General features: G+C 36.2%; 1 protein-coding gene across 2 annotated transcripts in view; it reads left to right on the top strand.

The window, feature by feature from the left end:
• Nucleotides 1-2,882: 2,882 nt before the first annotated feature.
• Nucleotides 2,883-8,315, top strand: part of LOC107087524 (tumor necrosis factor receptor superfamily member 5-like) — a 13,660-nt gene continuing 8,227 nt past the window's right edge. For both annotated transcript variants that reach the window (XM_015379138.1, XM_015379137.1), the window contains exons 1-2: nucleotides 2,883-3,040; nucleotides 5,360-5,462. In XM_015379138.1, the coding sequence (XP_015234624.1) occupies nucleotides 2,927-3,040; nucleotides 5,360-5,462 (217 nt within the window). In that variant the 5' untranslated portion in view covers nucleotides 2,883-2,926. The remainder of the gene's footprint in view (nucleotides 3,041-5,359; nucleotides 5,463-8,315) is intronic.

The raw sequence follows: 8,315 nt of genomic DNA, 5'->3' as shown, positions 1-8,315 counted from the left end.
AAAATAACTGCATGGACGACAAAGGCAGCTTCTGTTTTACTTCAGAGCCAGAGAACATCTGAACATGTGGGAGGGGAAAGTTTATTCTGAAATGTCAGCATCACACAGGAACAAGCTGCTAGTCACAGGGGCTAGAAGCTGATGGGCACAACATGTGCAAGTACGGCTTTGTGGCTGCAGGTATTTTAAATGGAAATGCCTTGTAGAAATGATTCTAATTACCTTAAATCTTTTTACAAGCCCCATATTACAGCCAGAGTGTAATCTATTTTAATGAAACCAAATGTTTTTAGTTACAATTCTTAAACATCTTGAATATGATTTGATTCTTCTGGACTCTTTACTTTTGCAGCTTTTTTTTCACATATCCTGTCAGCATTTCAGGCATACTATATAGAGAAGCTGGTTGCCTGCATGTGACGGGAGTTTAGGTTTGCAAAAAGGATATCTAAAGTAGGGCTGCAACTAATGATTATTTTTGCTAATATGTCGATAACTTTTTCAATTAATCAATAGTAAAAAGATCCTTAAAGATTTATTTATTTTTTATTTTTTTTTATCGAATTAAACCAGCTGAAACTAAAACATTTCCATTTGAGGAGTTCTGGATAGAGCATATTCAAAGATGAAAATGTTTTTTATCTTAAATGCAAAATATTAATATTTTTTTCCAATTTTTTCTGCTTGGTTTGGCTTGCTGTTGTCCGGTAAAGGATGTATTTTAGAGTCTCTATACTCCAGTTAATGATTAGTCAATTACCATATTAGTTATTTCAATAATCGATAAATTAAGTTTAATTCGATTAAATATTTCAGCCCTTAGGTAAAGATAGAATCCTAAATTAGTGTGAGGGATTGCCTTCCAGTCAATGAGTCGATGCAAACTGGTTTTCCTTTTAATCAATTTGACCGTATGATCTGCTGAACTGTAAAGTGACTTAAGATGACATGTAGTGAATTGGCGCTATAGAAATAAACTGAATTGAATTAAATCTATTAATTCAATCTAGACTGGAACCAGGACTAAGTAACGGACAACCTGTTAGCTTAATTTTTCTTTGTTTGACCTTAAATAATCAGGTTTTGTTTTATCTTTGTTTGGGTCTTAATATCTATAGGAAGGGTTTTGGTTTTTTTTGTTACCTGAAATTAAACAGAGTGGCCACGTTGACACCGCCATCTTCATATCTGTTGGTCAACCTGAGAGGCCAGCAGCAAAACAGCAGACATCAGCCAAAAACAACAGCTTAAACTCAGAGGGACTACAGTAGGAAAGGAACATTACCATTTTACCTGGTGATTTATCCCTTTAAAGCTCCAGAAGGACTATGGCCCACCATAGCTAATCACCACCAACGACCTAGGACAGCATCCAGATGCATAGTCTAAAGCAGCGGTCACCAACCAAGCCTGAACTGCTTCATGGGTACTGAGGCATAGGACGGGCTACTAATACTGACCTATAAACTGAAGGAGTCAGTGTTCACCTAAACTTCATAGATAATAAACATATTTCTATTGTTTCTTTCATTTCTAATTTCATTTCATATATGCCAATTTTGAAATACCTATAAATGCTTAAATGCTCTATAAATGATAAAAAAAAAAAATAAAAAATAAGAGCAGTAGCATGAAATAAAATTTCAGACTAAGTCCACTGGTGAGTTGTTCTGTTTTCAGAAGATGATGCACAGGGCCCCCCATGTGGTCCTTGAGGGCCCCCGCTGGCCCCATTGTGGTGACCCTTGGTCTAAAGGGACAGCACCTCCTACTGCCAGAATGCCCATAGCCTTCAGCCACCAAGCCAGACCAGAGACTGCAAAGCACATATCCCATAAACTGCTTAGTGATGCATTTACTCACTGGAAGCCAAACCAATTTCAATTCCTTCCTTGGTTTTTTTCACGAGTGAAACCACATCTAATACATCACACACACACACACACATGTGTATGTATGCATATATATTAGGGCTGCAACTAATGATTATTTAGCAAATCGATTAATCCGACATTTTTTATTTTCCATTCATTGATTAATAATCAGATAGCCAAAGGTTCTTTAAAGAAGATTTTTTATGAAATTACACTAGATAAAAGTAAAATGTTTCCACCTACGGAGTTCTGGATAGAGCATATTAACACAGACATTATATGTTTTATATACCTTACATCCAAAATGTTTATATATTATTATTTTGCTCTGACAGCTAAGGGCATATCTTACAGTATCCATTTAATGATTAATCGATTACTAAATTAGTTGAAGATAATTTAAATAAGCGATGAATCCCAATTAAACCAATTAGTTGTTTCAGCCCTAATTTATATATATATATAGTTATATCAACTTTTGAAGCTCACATGGCCAAGCTCATACTGTTAAAGATTATGCAGCCTTTTACACGATGCTTTGCAGATGTATGCTTACATCCTAAATGTTTACACATTTTGTCAAGTTAGAACTACAAATTCCAACTTATTTTATTGATAATTGCAGCTTATTCCACCTGTTCTTATAAAAGCATATTTTTTTCCTACCGGTAATTTCAATAAGATTTGTAAAGATTTCTTTTAATACAGATAGACTTTAGACTTTAACGCTGCCAATGAAGGTGAAGCATTAAGAGGTCTGTTTTAACTAAAGGTCCATAAGGTGTTACAAGAAAAGCCTCAGATGCTGCAGTTTTCCTGTAATCAGCTGCAGATGTCTAACAGTGATGTTTGGTCTCAGGGTTGCAACACCTCACATCCAGAGCAAACACAAAAGGCAAAACAGCAGCTTCTGTTGTCACTGTACTCTCACTAACCTCATTCTACTGATTCGCCTTAGTGAGTGTTGGTAAGTCTGCCTGCTAGTTTCCTCCCTCCACATTCTTCATAGTGCAAGGAAATTGCTCAGGTTTGAGCTCAGATGACCCGCCTCCATGAGCAGTACGCATGCCGTGCCGCCTGCTGAGTGCTCTGTAATTCACCCTCTAGAAGCGATGAAGAACAAACTGGTGCTGCTGGTGGTCCTTCTGGCACTCAATACCAATAAGGTAGGTCCCATCAAGCCTGTTTTTGGTCTGTTTATAAGGGAACAAACACAGGGTGTGCTCTTGCAAGTTATTCAGCAAAGATCCGAGTAGATGTCCTTTAAAGTACATTTCTGTGTTAAAGTAGAAGTTGCATTGCATGTTTCATATGTTTTTATATAATCAAATGGATTTTATTTTCAATATAAGCCTAAATCTTTGTGGAAATAAAAGCTGACAGTAAAACCTATAAGTATTTAGTTTCAGGAACATGGAATGATGTCTCAGATATTTACAAGGAACTGTTTCTTTGTTTTCGTTAGTTTTTCCTGGCATTAAGCCAAGTTAAACTGTCAGTGTTTAAAAATATTCGGTTGCAGATGGTATTTCTTGTCAGTCTGTGGTTAAAGAGCACACGTCCCTGTACATACCAAAGAAAACCCAGGGCTTCCAGACTGCCGCCTCTTGTTTCCTGTAATACCAGAAACTGTTGCTGCTGCTGTCAGCATGATTCTGTCTTTTGCTTGTCATACTGTAGGTGCTATGGTGATACAGCTTTAAGTCAGGTGTGTGAATGGTTACAGTGTCACACTTCCTTCCATCTTGCCAGCGAAAGTTTTAGGTCCTGCATGTGCGAAATGCCCAGAAAGCCCCAACAGACAGGAATGTAGAAGTAAACGCACCTCAGATATTGAAACAATGGGATCTTTTTTCTTCTGAACTTGCAGGTCAGGCTTTACTAGAGCAGAAAAGAGTGGGTGTATGTGTAAGTGCTTTGGTGCAGCACAAGGGTTACATATTCAAAATAACATAACCACTTATTGGTCACTTTCTCTTTTCCCCTAATTAGCACATTACTAAGGTTATCTGCTTTTTAAATGAGCTGTTTTCTTCAAGGAGTTGGGTGAGGTTTATGGTGTTCTAAGAAAATAATATACACACTTTTAGTCTGTTTCTATGAACTTTTCTTTGATACACCGCACAGTGCACCCTTATGATGTGGGAGAGCAATTATAAATAGATTTAAGATCTTTGAGAGAAAAAAATGCTTTAAATGTGTGGGCGAATACAGCCCCCTTTCCTCCTAACCTTTAAATAGCAATGCAATCAATTTCCTTTATTATTTTGCAGAATCTGTCAGCAATTAAATAATTAGATGTGTAACCTGAAAAATACATTAGAGGTCTTGATTCCAATTTACCAAAATGTTTTGTAGAGAAATAAGAGCAAAATTATTTTTACCTGCATAATGGATGGTGAAGATTGTACATTAATCCCCCAAAAATTCCATAATCAGAAATGGTAGTGACAGCAGTATGCTTTTAGGATGTTTTTATAAAATGGGACAAGGAAGCTGTTTAGAGTTCATTGCAAAAACTGACTGAACCAAATACGTTATGAATCACAGATGTAAATGTATCCAAAACTGTCTGAGGATTCAGCTTGAAGCTGGTCGAAGGCCCTCATTGTACAGCCAGAGCTACAGATAAACGCTAGTGTTGTGGTCTTATCATGCTGTAGCGATCCTTTTCTTATCAGGTCGTAGTTGATGTAAAGAAGGACTGAGAAAAAGCCGCAGCAAACCTAGAAGAACAAGTCAAACTGCAAAAGACTTAGGGCTGTTCAACAACCAGATATACTATAGTATGTTTTAAATTATGCATATTCATAAGTAAGAACGGACCAGTTCATCTCCGGAGCTTCACCTAATTGACAGTCTGTGGTAATCAGTGCTGACAATAATCTCCATTTGACTGAACTTGAGCTATTTTTCGAGAAATGCAGCCATTATTTCAACCAAAAAGTAGTTAAAAAAATTATTTACTCTAAAAATTCTAACATCTGGGTTGCACTATGTTGTATTTGACAATAATAAATTGAAGAAAATACACTGAAACACTGCAAATTGGTCTAAAACTAATTGAAAATGTATTAAATAAAGTGTATCTAATCTTTATTTGAGTTGGTAAATAAGATGATTTGCCAATGGAAGTTTTATTTTTACTCTTAAAATAAGATTATTACATGATATGCGCTTGAAATAAACGCAAACGCAGTTGTTTTTTCTTATTTTAAATGTAAATTGTATTGTTCAAATGGCAAAGAGTTTCAGTTACCTCCTCAATTCAAGAAAAATTCACTTATTTTAAGAAAAAAAATTAAATATTTGGATTTCAATTTTTTACAGTGAAGGGTTGTAGCAGGAAAAAATGTGAGAAGGTTCAGATGAATTCTCGTAAGGCGTGATAAGCCCGTCTCAGAGTGAAAGTTCTTATATATATAGGGGGGTCTGTTTCGCCATTGATAAAGAAGCCGTACATATTTCTCTTTTTTACCACACAGGTTCACCCGATGCCCTATAAGCAAGAAGCTGGAAATTGTCGCAACTCAGAAACAGAATACTGGAATGAAGAGGTTGCTTTATGCTGCAAGAAGTGCCCCCCTGGTAGGTTAATTACTTTTAATAAATACAAAAGACACCTAGATTTCCCTGGCCAAAATTTATATCACAACATATTTATTCATTTTGGTTATACGATATACTTATATCAACAGAAACAAAATAAAAGTCGCCAACAAATATCTGTGCAAACCTTTGTCTTCTTTAAATAATGTTTTTTTATAAAACCCAGTATAAAATTTAAGAAATATTTGCTAAATACAAACTACGTCAGAACAGGACTATTAGTTAGTAACAAATTCTGTAACCATAGATTGGAATTTATTTTGAAAATCCACCCACCATCACTAATTAGAGTTATATTATGATAAATATTAAATTAAGTTTCACCTCTAGATTCCTAAGAGATAAATTGCTGCATGATGTTGCGGATCTGGAGACAGAGTACCGAGAATCTGGACGTGGAGGTGTGAGAGAAAATCTTTTGTATAAGGCGGTACTAAGAGCCACGAACAAACTGACGCTACATTTTGTCATTAAAAGCTGCCACTGGTTGAAATGACTTCATCACCTTGTTGAGTGCATTGAAATGATCAGAGATGTGGTTACGCCATTAACTAAATTCACTTATTTGGTATTATATCTGTGGTTGTTGGAGTCAATTGACCCTTTAAAATTTTTTGAAGCAGCAGCTCCAAATTTTTAGTAATTAATAATGTGGACATAAAAAAGGAGTGTCCTCTATATACTGTATTTTTTGTTATTTAAAGGAAAATAACCCATGCTGTGAGGATGTTAATCTCCACCTCTGCTGGTGGTGTTTAACATTCGCTTGAAAACTTTGGGAGGAAAAGTAAAGAAATTGTTATAATATAATTATTGTTTAAAAGTGGCCGCAGTTTCATGTAAACTCCATTTCATTTTGAGGCGATGCAGAAAAGTAATGCTAATTTTCAGGGGATTTTTATTTAATTCTTTTTTCTTTTTTTTTTTTCGCAATACAGAAATGAATTGCTTGTGATGTTCACGGTCTTTGATCTCTCCGGGAAACAGTTTGTTGGTATGTAGATTAGATAGCCAACCAAGATTGTTCACAACCGCTCTATATGTGGGAACAGTTGCACAATTAACTTCCTTCCAAATTTTTCAATGGGGATTCCACACAGTGTATGTGCTTTTTCTCTTTATTTTAAAATGTATTCGCCCCTCCAGAGGCGAATAAATTTAAACCACTCCAGGCATTTACCAAATTTTGTCTTTAGAAGTGATAACAAGGCTGTGTTGACAATGGTTTGCTTTGGTTTGTGAACAGCAGCTATGTAGTTTTTTTTTTTTTTTTGAGAGGCCTTTCTGGCCCCTACCCTTGTGCAAGCAATAACTTGATCCTTTGTTCGTGTTAATCTTATCTTTGGTTTGCAGCCTGCGCTTCATAGCTTTACATCCTGCTTCACTGTTGAAAGACACGCACTTCTTCACTGGCATGTTTCAGCTTAGGTCTTATCTTTTTTTGTGGTAAATTTAGACCCAGTCCTCATTCACAAGAAAGCTTAATCACGTTTGAAACGTTTAACTGATGATTGTGATTATTTAAAATACAAACTATTGTTCATCTTGATGCCTTATTTTGTCAGTAGTCTTGAATATCACCACATTTATTTCTCCCAAATTGTTGAATTTATGTACCGGTATATATTATTGTAGAATCAAACCACTTCAAGAGATCATTATCAACCGCAGGATTCCAAGCTCTATGCCCTAACCACTAGGCCGCCACTCCCCTAATGGAGGAATCATGGAATAGTGTTGAAGCCTTGCAGAAGCAGTTTCGTTCCAAAAATTTACTACAGGATCACACCATCAACTCATCCAGGAGGTGGCTAAAGACCCAAGAGCGACAAATAATGTTCTCTAGGCTGATCTGTCCCAGAGATTAAGTTAAAATGACATCCATCGGTGAGTCTCAGATTGCCATTAAGACATAATGATGATCCCAATGACCTTTGGGAATATATGCTCTGGACAGAGATGAGAATGAAAACATTCAACAACATATGGTTCCTGCTAAATCACTGGAAAACTGACTCTGCATTTCAGGAATAAGCATCATACTGATTGCCAAACATGGTGATGTCAGCACCATAGAACATAAAATGACAACTGCTGTTTTGTTGCTTCAGGACCCAGAGGATTTGTTTTAATTAATGCAAAAAACAGCTTTCAAAAGATCTGCTAATTAGATGACGGTGGCTCAGGAAGTAGGGGTTTGTCCAGCTGGTTGCTGGTTCAAGTCCCCGTTCTGTCCATCTTTCAGGTATTGTGTCTTTGGGCTAGATCCTTCTTGCCTGCTACTGGTTATCAGAGGGGTGGCGACATGTAGATTGCCACCATGAATAAGTGATAGACACACTTTCTTTGGGTTGCTAAGAACTGGCCATTTACCATTTCTACTCCACAGCTTGCACATATTTATGCAGAGAAGCTTTTCATTGCAATTTATATTTTGCTGTGTTTTTCTTATGTGTTTTGTAAAGCATTTAGTGATTTTAACCTCCTAACATCCACCTTAAGATCTTAAAATCCACCTTAGGATCTTAACATCCATCTTAAGATCTTAACACCCATCCTAAGATCTTAACACCCATCTTAAGATCTTAACATCCATCTTAAGATCTTAACATCCACCATAAGATCTTAACATCCACCATAAGATCTTAACATCCAACTTAAGATCTTAACACCCATCCTAAGATCTTAACACCCATCTTAAGATCTTAAAGCCATCTTAAGATCTTGACATCCACCATAAGATCTTAACATCCACCTTAAGATCTTAACATCCACCTTAAGATCTTAACATCCACCTTAAGATCTTAACATCCACCTTAAGATCTTAACATC

This window comes from Cyprinodon variegatus, unplaced genomic scaffold (assembly GCF_000732505.1).
Source record: "Cyprinodon variegatus isolate N-32 unplaced genomic scaffold, C_variegatus-1.0 Scaffold186, whole genome shotgun sequence".
NCBI lineage: Eukaryota > Metazoa > Chordata > Actinopteri > Cyprinodontiformes > Cyprinodontidae > Cyprinodon > Cyprinodon variegatus.
This window is presented reverse-complemented; position numbering and strand designations above follow the sequence as displayed.